The sequence below is a fragment of the Quercus suber genome, unplaced genomic scaffold (assembly GCF_002906115.3).
Source record: "Quercus suber isolate HL8 unplaced genomic scaffold, Cork oak 2.0 scaffold_8, whole genome shotgun sequence".
NCBI lineage: Eukaryota > Viridiplantae > Streptophyta > Magnoliopsida > Fagales > Fagaceae > Quercus > Quercus suber.
In genome coordinates, this window is record NW_027069474.1 from 2654398 (window position 1) to 2673341 (window position 18944).

Sequence of the window (18944 nt, forward strand, 5' to 3'; positions counted from 1 at the left end):
CTATCCAACTTCACTACTGACTCTTTTTTTTTTTTTTTTAATAGTAGTTATCTTCAAATTTGACACTTGGTATCTTTTCTTTTCATTAATGATTCCTTAATGTGATATCTTATAATTAGAACTGTTTTTGGCTTTAACACAGGAGAAAGTTCTAAGATTCAAATAACAGAAGAATTGCCAAATCATTTTTCTCAAACTTTGTATATTATGTTTAGAATACTTCAATTTCATATTAATTTTATAATATTTTTTAATGTTCTCGCTGCCTATGTTCATCCAACAGGTACAAAGTATCAGTCATGATAGAACATGATAGAATTACAATGACAATACCAACTTCAATTCCGTGTGGAGATGGTTTTCTAGCACGTATATTGAAATACTTCAATTTCAATTACTTCATCAAAGCAGAAACAAAATTGTATCATAATTATATGATTTTAAAATTATGTAGACACAAATAAAACTGAAGCATCACTTCAAAAACCAAAAAAAGTTTTTTTAATTCCTCCAAGCTTTTCTAATCAATCTAATGAATCACAAAATCAAGAAAAAAATAGAAGTTAGCATCTTGCTATATTTTAATATTTTTTGTCACACTTATAATAGTAATTGAAAGCCTATAAATGCGTATTTTTGGATGAGCACATCAACCAAAAAGGCTTCACTTTTACACCAACAAAGAGAATGCCTTTATTACAAAAGAAGTGTAAGATTGTTTTTTTGCAAATGCAGGTATCAATTATACAAAGGTTTTAAGAAATAAAATTTATAACAAAAATATTTGGCGAAAAGTATACTACGATTAGAATCTCTAAATATAATATTAATTTAAAAAAAAAAAAACAGTTGAAGAAACAAATTAAAGAACCAAACAGATATGAAGAATGCAATTGCAGAAAAATACTCTTTTCACATAAACCATGCATGTCACTTAAAGAACCTATCTCATAAATATGGTCATTAACAAACTCTTCATGAAAAAAAAAAAAAACCTTGAGCAAATATTCAAAATTCCACAATCTCACTCCCCCTTACAAATAACAAAACAGGTAAAAGAGAAAACAAAAAACTCAAAAATTATAATTTAATTATTAAGTTTAAAAGATAACCAACCATTAAAATTTAGGTAGGTTTCGATATTCTAAAAGCTGTATTACAGAAAGTTACTATTGTGAAACCTACAGTTGATACAATCCTCCATGGATTTCAATTAAAAAATACATTTGAGCAGTTCATTGAGTTACAAAGCTAAATTTTCAATAAAAACTCGAAAACTAACATCAAATGGGGGGTGCACACACATATGACAAATTTTTTGAATTATAAAAATCAACAGCTACTGTATATGAAACACTTTATGCTAGGGACCACAAACTAATGGTCTGTTTGGAAGTTTAGAGAGGGAGTAGAGTAGAGGGGAGGAGAGTAGTGGAGAGGAGAGTAGAGGGGAATGGTTCCCCTCCACCTTGTTTGGATGTTTTTAAAATTAGTAAGGGAGAATGGAGTAATTAGCCCTTCCCCTTGTTTGAGTGTTTTAAAAATTAAGATGGAGAAGAGAGGAAATGATTAAAATAGACAAATTTACCCCTATTTGAAAATAGCCTTGCGACATGGGTCTATGATTAATTTAGAAAGGATAAATTAGGAAATTTACTTGGACAATAATTTATCTACTTTACTCTCCCTCCAAATCTCTCCAATTTGGGGGAATTAAAAATGAGGGGTTGGAGGGAGTTGAAACCCCTCCAAACCCCACCAAACCCCTTCCTCTTCTTCCTTAAAAAACTTCCAAGTAAGGTAATTGGATTACTCTCCTTCTCTCTACTCTACTCCCCCTCCTTTTTTAAACATCCAAATAGGCAATAAATATACAAAACTGGCTTGTGATTGTAATTAGCAATTAGACAACCCTCACTATTACAAAGTAAAATGTCTCAAAAATCAATCAATACAAACACAAATAAGTCAAATTGATTAGAAAGCTTAGTAAACAAAAATTTGAGATTTCCAATATTCTATAAGGCTACTGGAAATAGGGTTGAAAAAATTAAAGCAGTTCCTACTTTCTATTAAATAAAAATATGAAAATAAATATCAATGGAGACATATATCAATAGAGAAATAGTAATAAAATTAAACATCAAAAAAGGAAAACAACAAAGGCGATTGTATTCTCCAAGCATTTTGATTTTTATAAAAATACAAACTAAACCAAAATCTGCCAAGCTTAAAATAAATTTAATTAATACTACAATCTAACAAAAAAAGGACTCAAGAAATTGTAAAAATAAATGAGGAATTAGGGTAGAAGATAGACAAACCTTCTGCTTGAAACGCTAATTCAATGAAGAAAAAAAAAAGCCTATCTTCTACTAAACCCATATATCTTTAAAAACCCTAGAAATAGAAATTGAATAGAAAACCAAAAAAAGAGATAAAAATGCCTACCTTTTGAATTGTCAGTTGTTGAAAAGCAGAGATGGGATTGCAGAGCACGAACACGCTAGTCCGATCTGTGTATAGGGAGGTGTAGCAAAGAATCGAAAGAGTGAGTCCGAAACCCATATACCTTTGAAAACCCTAGTAATGGAAATTGAATGGAAAGCAGATAAAGGGAGGAAAATACCTACCTTCTAAATAGTCAATTGTTGAAAAGCAGAGACGGGATTGCAGAGCACGAACACGCTAGTCCGATCTGTGTGTATGTTTTGATAAGTAAAAACAAAATGGTTAAAATTAGGTTCCACCGAATCCGGTCTGTGTGTGTATGAAGGAGCAGTGAAGAAACGCAAGTTTGAGTGAGTCCGAATTTTGATCGGGAAATATGGTTTGGGTTTTAGGGTTTACGTTTTGTTTTTTTCTTTTTTTGTTTCGTAGATAAGCGGCTGTTTTTTTTTTATAAAGGTTTACGTTTGTGCCTAAAAGTGAGCCTCTCCAACGCACCGAGTGAAATTTTAAAGAATTAAATCAACACATGTCAACATTTTAAGGGGTCTTTTTTGCTTACATGTCAACACCTCATAAAAGCTTCTGCTATTATATATAGTACTAGTCGCTAACCCGTGCAATGCACAGAAAAATTACTGAAAATGAAATCTAATGAATGCAAAGCAGTTATGCAAAATACCATTTAAATTAAAAGAAAAATATTAGTAAATGTCATTATCCTTAGCTGTTTGTGTTATATCTAGAGTTTCATATCTAAGTTACTACAATACTACTTGCAGCCACTAAACCTCACAATATAAGTATATTATATAAGGTCAAAACTTATATTATCTTCAAGCTCCCCTTAACCTTACAGAGTCTCTAACAAAATTTCTTTTGTATTGAATTTGATTTCAGAGGACTTATTCAAAATTATTTGAATTAAACCTCACAAATTAGAAGAAAAAAAAATTAAAAAACATTACAACATTATAGCTGATTAATATACAAATAAACTACCAATTTAACATGATAAATTACTATTAGTAATTTAGAAAGCAAAAATTAACAAAATTAAAGTTGTTACCCACTTAACCTAAAACTTTTCATATTCTAAAGTTGTCAAACAACTATTGATATAAAATATTCTGTAATTACTTTAATACCGCAAGTTGTTCATGCTGTAAAAAATTTGAGAGAATAACATAGCAAGCATCTTAAACTCTTTCTTGCTTGGATCCTACAAAACAATATATATATATATATATATAGCGATGGAGACAGAAAATGCTTTTAAAGAGACAACCAATTACGATAGTGTTGGAGGCAAAGTAAAAGATTAAAAAAAAAAAAAAAAAAACTGAAGAAGCAAGCGGTTTGGCTAGCATACTAGCTAGTTAATTTATATCAAAAGACATAAAAATCTTACAATCAAATAGAATCCAAAAGTAAATAAATACATGTGGTACAATCAGATAAATAAAAGGTTTGTCAAGATGATCAAGTTTGGCAATGAAGAAGACGCAACAGCTATTGATGAGGGTAATCTCTATCTTAAACTTGTGATAATGATGAAGATGCAACAACTACTAATTATGCAGATCTAGCTTAATCTTATTTTGATTCAACTACAACAAAAATGATGATAATTACCATAAAAAGATTATATAAAAAAACAGTCTTTTATGATATAGCTAAGAGTACAATCAAAGCTAATAGAAGGAATTTTAAATCGATTTCAATGATGAAGGAGGGATTCACTTAAATGAGGAGAAGTATTGTGTTCTAAGTATAGTATTGAATTTTAAACTTTATAATTCAATTTGCTAAGGTATTTTAGTAGTTAGCAAATTGAATTTCTTTAGGCACAGATTACATCATTTAATTGAATTTCTGCAGACACGATAGTACTAAAACTCCATCATTCAATTTTCTAACTACTAAAAATCTATCACACGGATACTACAAAAACTCTATAACACGGATTACACAATATAAACCAATAATGTTACTGTCTCAAACATTAAAAAAAAAAAAAAAATCAATTTTAAACATAGAAACAAACAATCATCTATCAATACAAATACCCAACCTAAATACATATAAGCTCATATCTCACCTAAAACACAAAAGATGTAGTAACAAAATTAAAAAAGCAAAAAAAAAAATCAATATAAAAGAAAAAACACTATTAATCTAATCCTTACATTGAACTATTATGAAGGCAACTACAAGAATAGAAGTCAAGAGCAACTAAGATTTAGAGATACCTAAACTGAATCATCTAGCTTTTCAGTATTAATATAGTGAGAGGAGAGGAAGAGATGAAGGAGTTAGAAAGCCAAAGTCTAGTGTTAGGAAGCTGAAGGGTTGCCATTTGAGATTGTAACCGTTGAACACAAAGGGTTGCTATTTAAAATTGTAACCGTGGAAGATAAAGGGTTGTCATCTAGAATTGTAATCGTAGAAGACAAAGGGTTGGGAATTATTTTCTTTTTATTAGTATTTTTAAATTTAAGAAAACTTATTTTAAATTGTAGGACAAATTCAAGAAAAAGAATTATAATGACATGACAGTTGATGTGGCTCAACCTGAGCGTAGCAACATTAAATGCTACGCTTCAGCTTTTAGTAATATATAGATTAGATTAGATTAGATATTGAATTGATTTGCAAAGGAGGGAACTTTGGGAAATATTAGGAAATGGTGGAGAACAAGGGAAGAGAAATGGTTGAATTATGAAATCTATGAATTTCACACTCACTGATTGCAGGGACTATGCTCCGTTAACAAGTTGACAAAGTGACATAGACCCTTAGCTGATTGGCGATAAGTACAAGAAATTTCATCTTGTAATTGGATATTGACCTCAAATTGATAGGAATTAGCTGGTGCTTACTCCTTTTTTGTATTTTCCTCCTGTAAGCATTGTTAGAGATAAGAAGCTATCTGGCACCATCGTTCTCAATCAGGGTCAGACTTCTCTAGCTAATGTATTTGAATTTCATCCCCTCTAATGGTTGAATCATCATCCTCCTCAACCAGGATTCTAGTGGAAGTCAAATGCTAACCAACAGGCAACTGTAACGCCAATGAAGTATTTTTTGTACTGTCTTCATGTGGCTCTCTGTGAATTGCAATTTCTTGAAGCTGCATTCCAAATGTCAAGTACCATGACACTTCATGCATATCGTGACTCTCAGCACTATTTGCTTTCAGAAACCTTGTTGCAGATTTTTCCTTTTACATAAAACTTTTTCAATGAACTTGGCTTGGTCTTACCAACTAGCAGATCAATTCTAAAGTTGGCATTTCCTTTTTCACAGCATCATCCATTCAACCAAGCTCAACTCCTCCCTTAGGAGTGAGTTGTCAACAACCAGTCTAGCACAAAGAACTTAAAGAAGTGCTACTCCGAAAGAGTACAGATCAGATTATTCTATGAACTTTAGGGTCTTAAAGGAATTATAGATCAAGATGACCAAAGCTACCCCTTACACCCATGGTGAAATGATCTGGATCAGCCACATAATCTTCATCAAGCAAAATGTTTGTTGACATCACATCCCATTTCATGAACCCTCCAGCTAGACCAGTGAGTAGGTAATGTAGCCTATTTGCTCCAACAAAGCAAATTTCAAGTATTTGCTTCCAAGATAATTAGAGTTGCGAAGATGATCTCCATATTGCCATTTGAAATATATAGGTGATCTCTCAGAGTCCCCTTTTCTTTAAACTCAAATAAGAGTGTCATCCGAGAGGTCCAAATTTATTTTTAGTACATGTAAAAGAATAAAATTAATGCTAATCCTACTTATTATGCAAATAATGCTAATCCTATTTCTAGTGCAAATAATACAATTCTAGAGTTAGAAAATTATGATTTACTAGTTAACACTTCTTAGTGTTTCCAACATTGACATCTAAGGTTCAAATTCCCCCTCCCCACTCTCCTAACTATTGAAATATATATATATATATATATAATTAGCATTTAGTGATCCAAAAGAGAGGAAATTTTTTTTTTTTAATTTATACATCTTAAATTTGGGTTATTGCATTGATTCTAATTAACTCAATTAGTATAGGTGAGTTTGGTTCAGCTTTTTGAAGTTGGGCTTTTTCAAAAAGTTGAGTTTTCAAAAAGTGCATAATGAAAAAGTGGTTTTCAAAAAGCTGAGTGTTTGGTAAAAACTATTAAAAAGTGCTTTTTGAAAAAACTGAGTGTTTGGTTAGCATTTATAAAAGTGGAGGTTTGAGTTGTAAATTACCAAAAAGGACAAGATATATATATATAGATATATATATAAAAGAATTCTTTGTTTTAATTATCTCTCTTCATGCAAGTTATGGACACAACATTTTTACAAAAATTTCACAATAAAGTCTATATTACAAGTTGTTAATGGTAGATATACATCTTAAATTTGGGTTATTGCATGGATTCTAATTAACTCAATTATTATAGGTGAGTTTGGTTCAGCTTTTTGAAGTTGGGCTTTTTGAAAAAGTTGAGTTTTCAAAAAGTGCATAATGAAAAAGTGGTTTTCAAAAAGTTGAGTGTTTGGTAAAAACTGTTAAAAAGTGTTTTTTGAAAAAACTGAGTGTTTGGCTAGCATTTATAAAAGTGGAGGTTTGAGTTATAAATTACCAAAAAAGACAAGATATATATATATATATATATAAAGAATTCTTTGTTTTAATTATCTCTCTTCATGCAAGTTATGGACACAACATTTTTACAAAAATTTCACAATAAAGTCTATATGACAAGTTGTTAATGGTAGATAAAAAAATAATAATGTCATTAGTAGTTCCAAATGAGAACCAATAATAACTTACAGTGTAAAATTTATTATGAGAAGTGTTACATTCACAATATTTTTCGCAATATTTTCACAACAAAATTTATGTGGAAAGTTGTTACTAGTTCTAATTTGAACCCACTACTGAAATTATTTTTTACTAACCAATATTAACTAATAACAATTTGTTACTTAAAATTTATTGTGAAAATATTACGGTAGCATTTCTCAATTAGGATTTTTTATTTTTTATATTATTTTTCCTTCCTTCGTTTCACTTTCAGCCATAAGTTTCATTTCTTTTTCTTTCTTTTTTTCCTTGTTTTTTTACCTCCACACACGTGTCCACTATCTCTACCCCCTTCTTTTATTTTCCTTTTCTCCATCATTCTCCCTCATTCAGAATGTTCCAGGGAGCACTATCTTTCTCCATCATTTTCCTTTTCTCTCTTTCTTTCTCCAGCTCTCTCTCTCTCTCTCTTTTTACTTGATTCCAAAACTCACTCTGCGATAAGAAAATTTTCCTTTTCTCCCTCATTCAAGAACATTCCAGGGAGCTCTCATCTTCATGTTGTTGCTCATCTTCGTCCCCAACCCAGTCCAGATGGGTCAGATGGCTTCTGTCTGCTATCTTTTTTTTTTTTTTTTTTTTGTTATGATTTGATTAATTTTAAAATTGTGTTTTTGAGTTTGTATTCTAATAATCTGATTATGCTTGAGTTTAAAGATGTTTGAGAGAAAGATTGTTGTGTTTGTAATGTTTGTTTTGTAGCAGAGCAACACAGAGAGGACCTTTGTAGCAGCATAGTGGGCAATTTGGTAATTTAACACTGCCTCAACAGTAATATTGATGAAACACGCATGGACTTTCTGATTATGGACCTCGTGAGCTCCTTTTTGCAAACGCGCGTTTCTTCACAAACTCAAAACGCAACTTTTAACAAAAAGTTGCGTTTTATACTAACCAAACACATAGTGGGAGCTGGCTTTTTTGAAAAGCCAACTTTTGGGCTCAAAACGCCCAAACAAATGGGCACTAAGTCATTTTATTTGAATAATTAAAGTACCTACCAAGTCAAAACTACTCATATTTTCAGTTGTTAGTTTGGAAGTTAGTAGGTCAATGGAGCTTTGAAAATTGCTCATCTTTTCAATTGATCCGTTAGAATTTGAGGTTTTTAAAAATTATATTAATTTTTTTTTTTTTCACAATCTAGCAAATCGAAACTACTCACATTTTCATTCTTAAGTTCAAGTGTATTATATGACAAGAAAGTTCTTTATCTCTCTCCGTCTTGTGGTATAATCTAAATGTTCTTTTAGATTGTTAATTAATATTATTAGATGGTTTAAATATTACTAATGATAATAGTAATTACAAATATATATAGATCAAGCCTCAGGATTAAACGTAGTGGCTCTAAGGTTTGATTGTAATTTAATAATGTTTTAGACGTTAGCAATAAGTAATGTTAAGTTGTTTCTTTTTAACCAAAATAAAATAAATCAATAGGGAACTTAGAACACTTGAAATTATAAAAATCTATTAGAGGAACCAGCTTTTAGGGTTCTTTTGGTTGGAGGAATAGAAAAGTGGGATGATAGAAAATAGGGAGAGAGTGGAAAAGTGAAGGGATAGAAAAAATTTTAATTTCCCTCCTTTTTGTTTGGTTGGGAGTGGAAAAGTAGAGGAATGGAAAAAATGTGTTAGTATAAATTTTAATTTCCCTCCTTTTTTAATAGGGCATCACTTTTTAACAAAGATATGAAAGGGCATCACTTTTTAACAAAGATATGATCATATCTTTGTTAAAAAGTGATGCCCTATTAAAAAAGTGACAAAAAAAAAAAAGCAATCACCCAAATTTATTAGGAAAAAAAATCATATCTAGAAAAAAAAATCATGTCTAAAGAAAAAAAAAAATCAAAAATCAAAAATCGAAAAAGAAAGCAAAAGAAGAAAAAAAAAAATGAAGAAGAAGAAGAAGAAGAAGTAGTAGTAGTAGTAAGAAGCAACGTACCAGGAAAAAAAAAAAAAAGGCAAAGGATTGGACAAGCCCATGTGCAAGTTCACATGGACATCTTTGTCATTTAGCTATCAAATTCCTCCCACTCGATTTTTTCTCCATTCTGGAGAGAAAACATATGGACCCTATCAATTTTTTTTCCCTCTCCTCCCTCAAACTAAACACTCACCAAAAAAGTTTTTCTTCCTATTTTCTCTCCAAAATTTTCCATCCACCCTATTTCACCTCCAAACACACCCTTAGAGTTTCATGGAGAAATAATATGAGTTTAGATGATGGAAGTAGTACATACTAAGTACAAATAATATGAGTTCCATCATCTAAACTCATATTATTTAGATGATTACTATAAATAAATGTACTTGTCCTATTAGTAATATTTTTTATTACCTAGAATAAATACTACAATATTGGTTAAAAAATATATATATATATATAATTTAAATGGTTAAGATTCATTTTAGTAAATTTATAAATATTTAATTTTTTATGGCTTTTGAATCAATTTTTAGGGAAAAAAAATGCTCATATACCACTTAAATTTTGGATTGTAACACTTACACCCCTTGCACTTTCATTTTAGCCAATTTAGTACCTAACACATGTTCCAAATCACAGCTTCTGTTTGTTTGGCTGTTTAATACTAATTAGATGATGTCCCGTGCGATGCATGGATTATTTTACAATTTCTTTTGAAATTTTCTTTTGAAATCATTTATATATATATATATATATTAAGACCTACATATAGTACTTATTTTGTTATATAATATTTATGTTTGCCCACAATATTATTGAATACTTTGAAACTTGATTTTCTTAATTCATATTTTGTTAAAAAATTTGTGTAACACTATAAGACTATAACATATTATAATATTTACCGTTAAAATTAAGTAGATTTTATTTTTAAATTAATTAAATAATTTTGAAACCTATAAATAAGAATTTAAAGCATAAAATATTTATATATTCTAAAATTACATAAATTTAGGCAACCTACCAAACACTCCTTCAGCCATTCTATTCTCACAACCAAATATGGAGACCTCAATCGCAAACACCCAATTTATTATCTCAATGAAATTAAGGAAATCATTTTTAAGTGTCAACATAAAGAGAACATAATTAAATAAAGAGAAATTGGCTAAAAACACATCAATTTATCAAAATTTAATTGTTTTTAATTGGACTCCCATATCCTTTATAAAAAAAGCGAAAAATACTTTGAAATTATCATCAATTTTTATTTATATTACTATGGCTCATACCGCACAAAACAACTGTAAAAATTTTTTAAAAAAAAAGTTAAATTCATAAATAATTAATTAGAATTTTTCTTTTTAGTTCTAAAACAAAATACATTTATGATTTTCCCAAACCAAAATCTCAAACACCTAAAGACTCAAAGCAAATCACAACCTTCACAAAATCCACAACATTCACTTCAACATCAAAACCGTAAGCTACCATCACTAATTAAAAAATGCAATCCCCCTTCCTTAGTCATAGCCTACTCACACGGTTAAAATCAAATGGTACCACAATGTTGAAGTTATGTATGTGTCTTTGAAAGGCTGAAAGTAAATTACATCGTTTTTGTCTGAATGTATTTGAGATAAGATGGTATGAAGGGTTGTGGCATGTGTATATAAAGGAGTAAAAGTGAAAAGGGTGAATAGAAATGCAAAAAATTTTTTGTGTGGAGAGAGGAAAAATCTTGAAACATTGAACTAAATAAAAGAAATTGTAGTCTTGAATAAAAAATGTAATAAAAAGTAGTCTTGAAACATTGAACTAAAGGAAATAAAGGGTCCTTATTTTTAAATTTTTTTTATCTCTAATGTAGTTTAAGAATATTTCAATTCTCTTCATAGATGCGCCACATACAGAACCTCATGTTTTTCTACATGAAGTCTTTGCTTATATATATATATATATATATATATAGATATTGATGTCTACTCAATTTGTTAACCCAAAAAAAAAAAAAAAAATGTCTACTCAATTCACGTGATACACACGGTGAAAAAAAAATTTCTAAACTGATTCACAGAGAGATGGAGAAACGTTCTCAAGAGAGAAAAACTGCATGAGGTGATTAGAAAGAGATCACTTGTGCTTTTGGTCTTGCTGCTACTAGCGTGGTTCTTGGTTCTGATCGGCGTCTCTCTTCTTGATGCGGAGGCGGCCAAACGTGAGTGACTTGGAGAGAAGCTGAAAGCCTTTCATCAGCAAGGAAGAGAAGACCCTTTAATTTTTAAATTACAATCTAAGAGACCCAAGAAGTTTCAAAGTCTGCAACTTCAGAGCAAAAAGATTGCTCCCACCAAGTCAAACATAATATCAAAACTTTTTTTTTTTTTTAAATGCTTACAAAAACAAACATAAAGATAGAGAAAACAAGGAAACTTCGGTTCAGACCTGAAACGTTGCAACTCCAATTCCGAAAAAAGCTCCTGTGTTTTGTACTATAATATCGAAATTCTAGCCACTGTGGGTAAGTTTTGCATAAATATCAAATCAGGACATGGATGAATTTTTTCCCAATTCTTTGATTTTGGAGTCCTTAATTCCTCATGGAAAGGATGAATGAAAGCTATGAGTTGGTTGGTTGTCAATTTTTTGGCCGCGTCACCTCCGAGCTGCTAGAAGGCCACCATGAGATCAAAAGCTGATGGATCGAACGAAAATGCCACCAGATTCGTCAAAAAGGATGGTGGCTATACCGGTGTATCATTTGAGATGTGAGATCGTGATGATGATGATGGATGGTTCAGATTGGATTTTGGAGGGAGGAGCTACCATCATTTTAGATTTGGGACCCAATGATCTTTTTTAATTTGATAGTTACAATGGGAATGGAGGATTTGAATCAAGGGTTTTAGGGTTTAGTCTAGTGTTCTTGTACATTGGACTTGTTGAAATGTGGACATATGAAAATTATTTGAAATGTGTCCAAATCCTAATGGCTCACAATACAAAAAACTGATAGTTGTAATTTATTCATCATAGTTTGGATGTTGCATTTCCATCTCTGGATCTAATCCATTTTGCATTTTTCTATCAAATTGTCTTCTTAAAAAAAAAAAAAAAAAACCTTAATGTCCTATAAATACAACTTATTTCATTTTATTTTTTTATTTTAAGATCTAAGATAAAATTTTATTCTAATCTAATCTATGTGTATGTGTGATGTTAAAGTAGTCACTTATTCCATTCTCTTTTTGCAGGATTTGGTAGAGTGAGATTTTAGTAGGACAATGGCAAGAGTGCTCAACACTCTAATTCTTCTTAGCAAAGCCTGAAATGACAAAGCAAAGAATTTTTTTTTTTTTTTATCATTCTTCCAGGTACGAAGTGAATAATTGAAAAAAAATTATTAATTGTTTATTGTTTCTTTGTTTTTAGAAAACAATTAGTGTCTTTAGTTTTACACTTTTACTGCCCGTGATGGGCATATAGTCACATAGTGGATAGTTATAATATGAACTGGTTTTGCCAATAAATCTGGGAAGTGAAACCCATTAGTTTGATTCTTCAATTAGGTTTGTGGTTTTCATTTATATAAATATTGGTTGTCCATTCATGCTGTTATTCTAAAATTCCATCAATTTATCTCAAATCTTGAATAATTGTTAATTTTTGCTTTGTTAGTTCAGGACAAAGGGAGGAATTTTATGATAGAATTGGAGTATAATTTGTTGTTCTGTCATGAAACATTAGGTTTTTTGTGTCAGGTCCTGAGAATCTATATCAAAGTATGCAAATATGCAATTGATTGGAGCAATGAAAAATTTTATTCAAAGAAAACATAGATAAGAAAGTCAAATTTTTGTAGAAGAGTTGAGTGATTGAAGGTGAACGTCAACAAACACCTTAGAAAATTCAATTGTGAAGGCTATTAGACTCAGTATTAGTATCACAGCAGCTGTCTTCACTGTGAAATTACTAATGAAGTGTTAACCATCAAGTACCCCAACTGAAATGTGACCTACCAAGGGCCGATTTTACCATGGATACCACCATTTTTGTCCTACTTAAACAGAGAACCAAACATCCACAAAATAGAGCAAGGTGATTAAACAGAGAACCAAACATACACCATAATTGTTCCAAGGCATTTAATTCTTGTAGCGCGCGCACACACACACACACAAAAGTAATTATGGGTAATAATAAGTGGACTGCAAAAACCCTCAAATTTGAGAGCTACAAGCCTGCCATGATCCACAGTAAGAACTGATTGGTAGGTTTGTAGCAGGTAGTCAAGTGGAATAATCAATAAGCAATGAGAACATGGTCGCAGAACTGCACTGTTGAGAAACAAGAAACCCAATCCAGCTCTATAAGATGCAAACAATAGACAATATCAATGCACACACATAAACACTCAGATTTACGTGGTTCACCCAAAACTAGGGCTACGTCCACAGAGTTGTTGCAATTTCATTATGATGGCTACAACTGGAATTACAAGGATCATATATATATATATATATATACACCGCCTTATTACTTGGGCTACATGCGCATGTGAAATTACAACAAAGAGCTTAAGACATCTAAAGACTCAAATACTAGAAATAGTCCCAATAATCGTACAAACACCAATTTTCTTCAATCCGGGGCCTGATCTCATCAAAATGTCAAACTCCATGTCTTCTTATTATAACACATTTGCAGAAACTCACTACTTTGTCCTTGACAGCTGGGAGGCCAACTAAAGCTGAGCATAACTTCAGTTTCTTAATGGTGATCGACTTGGTTCACACGTATTCTAGATTTTGATTCCCATGGATCTTCTCAAGTGACAACAATCTATCAACCATAAGAGTATGATTTAATAGGTAACTGTATATGTTTCATACTAGCGTGAAGCACTGAGTTCTTTGCAAGGTGAATGGCACTATATCACAATGTAGACACTATTCTCTTGCTTCTTACCCAATTCATCAAAAACATTGTTCATGACTTGAGTTGGTTTAATCCACCTTTTGTACTCAAATAGATGATCAGACAAAAGAACCTATGCAAAGTGCACAGAGCATGAGATCCAGTTAAAAGTGAACAAAGCATATGGGCCGGACATCCACCAGTAATACTGGGAATGGAGAACACTTGAAAATATGAACATCTATTATAGGGACGTGTTTTCAAGTTTCTTGGAGAAATGGTATAAGTTTAGGTCTAAAAATGCAAAATGAGGTTTTATTTGGCAGACAATCACTATGAAATCAACACAAAGTAAATAAATCATGTAAACATTCAGAACTTTGGGCACTATTGAAAACTAAAACCTAGTAAAAAGCATCAAATTTGATAAGCAATATGTGACTGAAATCATGGAGAATTATTAGATGAATTAAAATTTCAGAAGGTAGGAGTGGTACATACCAAGAGCCAGGAACAAAAATCTTGTTAATAATCTTGCCCAATTGCAAACCGTCCATCCATTGAAAGCTTAACAGAAATGCAACCATAATTCTGTTAAGTAGTTGAAGAAATAAAAGTATCAGTATTTTCTTTCTTCAATTTGACAATAAGGAATATAAGACATACATTCTATAACCATGACTTTGTGTAGCCTAAGGGCCGTTCAATCAACAGCGTTTTCCACAATAATCTTGCACTTCACATATCCAGACCCTTTTGTCTAATGTTAAGTCAAAGTCTGCACACACCCAGTATATACGTGTTGTTAGATGGTTTTAGCCTAAAAAGAAAAACAAATGAAGTTTGTTTGTTAGGACCTACATTAGCCTGGGACTTTTAGTATATAGAGCTTTCAGGATCACTGCAACAAAGGATTGAGAAGAAATGCTGGCATATAATGAGACAGGTCAAAGCTCAAGCATTGCTTCTCCCAGTATGCAATGATCACTCATTGACTTCTTTTTAACTGACAAAGCTCTAGCATTGCTGCTACCAGTTGTGCAATGATTACTGAAAGACATTAGTGAAAGTAGATAATTAAGGTCTGTTTTCTTTTACTTGATAGATGCATGAGGTCCAGAAGATAAAAGCACCAATGCATATGTAAATGAGTACCTGAATAGAGAGTATGATATGATGCGTAAATGAGTACCTGAGCAGAAGTTCAATCAGATGAAGAGCTGAGACGACCAGAGACTTTCACCTTGTGAGATCACTTCTTTGTCAATTTTTATGAGGGGTATACCCTTTATCTTGTGGCACCGGTTTTTCAGCATTGGACATTTCTGGACTTTTATAAAAGATAGGGAAGTTGGCAGACCATCTTCTGGCATGCACTGCAGATTTGGGCAGCAGCCAATACCCAATTTCTCAAGTGCAGTAAGATGCTGAAGCTCATCACCAACCAGAGATTTCAAATGTTGAAGATTCCAGATTTCGAGGGATATAAGAGAAGAGGGCAGAAACCCCCTATCTGGAAAGGAATTCCAATTTTTGTATTCACCCCTGATGCAGAAGCTTCTAAGAGAGGGCAGTCCCTGCAAACCCCATGTCATGCGACCAGCAGCGAGTTTGTCACAAAAACAGATATCAAGTGAATTTAAACTGGATGGCAAACCCCCTTCTGGAAGTGAATTGAGTTCTGGGCAATGCCACAAACTCAAAGTTGCCAGTGATGGGAGCATGGTTTGCATCTTTTTAGGCAGTGCCTTCAATTTGTTACATTTATAAACGCGAAACATGGTCAGGTTGGGGGCAGGCAGTCCCTCTTCGGGAAAAGATACAAAACTAGAACAGTTACTGATTTGTAAAGATTTGAGATTTTGAAGCGGTCCTTGATTTGAAACTGCAAGGGACAGAAGACTCTGACATTCCTGGATCTCAAGATGATTCAGCTTTGGGAATAAGTCTAATGAAAATAACTCTAGAGAATCACAACTACATATTATGCACAAACTCTCAAGGGATGCATAGCACTGGTGCATTGGAAACAACAATTTCCCACAACGCTCGAGATGAAGCGACTTTAATGTATCAGCTATGCCACTGCTAAGAGGAAACATGATAGGTGGTAAGGACACCAAGCCCTCATATCCACCAATTGTGAGCTTTAGCACTTGAGGTGGTAATTTATTGAACGACACCTTACGACAGTTTTGTAACTTCACTTCACGGATGTCTGGAGCACTTGGAAGTGGAGCCCTTAGCTGCTGACACTGATCAATCACAAGTGTTTTTAAAGAAAAAAGACCATCAGGAAGACCCTTGGTCAGGTTAGGACAATTTTGAATATAAAGATGTTGGAGATGAGGAAAAGCCACTGCACCTCCATCATTATCTCTAAAATGATGCCATTCCCGCAATTGCAACATCTTCCTCAATTGCAAAGTTTCTAGTGATCCAAATGGCTTGCTAGTAGATGCAGCAGGCCCATAAAACTCAGAATCAATAAACTCTACATTATTTAATTCCGTAATATAGAGGTACTTGAGAGAGGGCAAATTTCCAAATGGTGGCAAGGAGAGGCAATAGTTACATTTCCGAAGGTTTATAGATACTAAATTGTAGGATACATGTCCTAACCAACATGGAAATGATGTGCCACCATAATTTACAGTGGTAAGCTTTTTCAGGTCTGCATGAGGTTGCAGTTGGTCTAATATTTCTCTATCTTTTTTGGAGTCATCGGTATTGACGGTATGCCCACCCCATTTCAACAATAATTCATTAAGTTGCAATTTATCATTCAAATTGGCCTCCAAATCATCTCCATAATGGACAGCATTTTCCAACTTCAAAACAGAAAGGCTTCCCTTAAGTTGTCGGAGTTTCCTCAACTCATTGATACCGGAGTCACCATTCTTGCCCAAAATAAAAGCACTTAATGTTTGGAGACTTTTCAATTTATCAATATGCGGTGGCATCTCTATCAAGTTTGTTCCACTTATATCAAGATGACGCAAGTTGACTAGCTCCCCCATCTTGGCTGGCAACTTAGTGAGAGAATGACAACATGACAATAGTAATGTTTGCAAATTGAATAGATCACACATAGAGTTTGGTAATACTTTGATTGCAGTGTGAGAGAGGTTTAAATATCTTAAATGTTTCAAATTGCGAATTGAGTTTGGCAATACTGTCAAATTCCAGTAGTGAGATAGAGATAATACCCTTAAGCTTCTCATTTCTAGCAGTGAATCAAGTGGAACTTCATTACCTAACCATCCTGATTCTAATGACAAATGTGCTAGTAGAAAGGTTCGCAAACCCTTGGCTCTATGAAAGCCTTCAAATTTCCTGTTAGCGTCAAAATGAGTTCTATAATAAGACAAATAACGAGTCTTTTCTGACATGTTGTATGAATTATCATCCTCCATTCTAAAAGAAAATTCTCCAGAGACAAATTTGGCTAAATCATTCAAAAGCTCATGCATAACATAGCGTGAACTCTTGCCATGGGAACGCTGAAAAAATGAACTTGATACCAGAGCATCAAAGTACTCTGCACCTACTTCTTCCAGATTCTCTCCTTCAGGGTGCAGCAACAAATCTTCTGCCGTCCAAAGGCGCACTAATTCCTCTTTTTGAAATTTGAATTTTTTAGGAAATATTGAACAATAAGCAAAACATCGCTTTAGATGTGAGGGAAGATAATGGTAACTCGATAGAAGAGAAGGGAGAATTCTGCTCTCACGGTTTGAAAAGTTCCATATATTGCTCTGCAATATCTTAACCCATTCCTTAGGATCCAACTTCAAGCGCAAGAGACCCCCAAATGTTTTTGCAGCTAAAGGCAAGCCATTGCACTTTTTCTTGACTATATTCCTTCCAATTATTTCCAACTCTGGGCATGCGATAGACTTTTTGTTTCCAAATGCATGCTTTGCAAATAACGACCAGCAATCGCCATCCGTCAATTTCTTTAAATGATACGATGTGACTGTGCGTAGAATTGAAGCAACACTTTCGTTTCGTGTTGTTACAAGAAGCCTACTTCCATCTGCCCCTGATTTAAAACAAATCCGTAAGGCATCCCAATCCAAGTAATTTTCATTCCATACATCATCCAACACAATCAGAAACTTCCTTCCCTTAAGATTTTTGGTTAACTGAAGTTGGAGTTGATCTAGGTTGTTAGTATCAACAGTTAAGGAAGTGATTGCCTCAAGAATCTCTCTCATAATCCTACGTACATCAAATTCTTGTGATATGAAAATCCATGCTTTGACATCAAAACACTCTGTCACTAACTTCTTGTTGTATACAAGCTGAGCAAGGGTGGTTTTGCCAATACCACCCATTCCCACAATGGGAATCACACGTATATTATCAGCATTGGCATCATCATCTAGCAACATATTGATTATCTTCTCCTTGGCACCATCCCTACCGTATATTTCAGATTCGTCTACTAAAGATGTCGTTGGCAATTTTTGCGAAAGTTTCTCACCACCACCTTCTTTCAACCCTAGGAGGTCTCTCTGCTTCGCACTGGACTCTAGTCTGCCTAGAATCGTTTTTATCTGTTAGAATAATGATAAATGATTAAATTCATTGTTTTTTAATAGCTTAAAATTTTTGGGATAAGTGATTGATAATGGTTAAACAGAAAACTCCCATTAAGTTTGCTGACTGTACGATCAGTGATGCACTATTAGAAGGTAAACAATGGCACACAATAATGTCAATAATTTTGAGGAAATAGCAACCAGGTATGCAGTTACTGAAGCTTTTGTTGACTAAACT

The 18944-nt window shown here is 32.7% G+C and overlaps 1 protein-coding gene across 1 annotated transcript; it reads right to left on the minus strand.

The window, feature by feature from the left end:
- Positions 1 to 15367: 15367 nt before the first annotated feature.
- LOC112006866 (putative disease resistance protein At3g14460) lies at positions 15368 to 18619 on the minus strand. Its single transcript, XM_024039170.2, has one exon. It carries the CDS (start codon positions 18554 to 18556, stop codon positions 15368 to 15370), a length of 3189 nt encoding a protein of 1062 aa, XP_023894938.2. The 5' UTR covers positions 18557 to 18619.
- Positions 18620 to 18944: the final 325 nt, after the last annotated feature.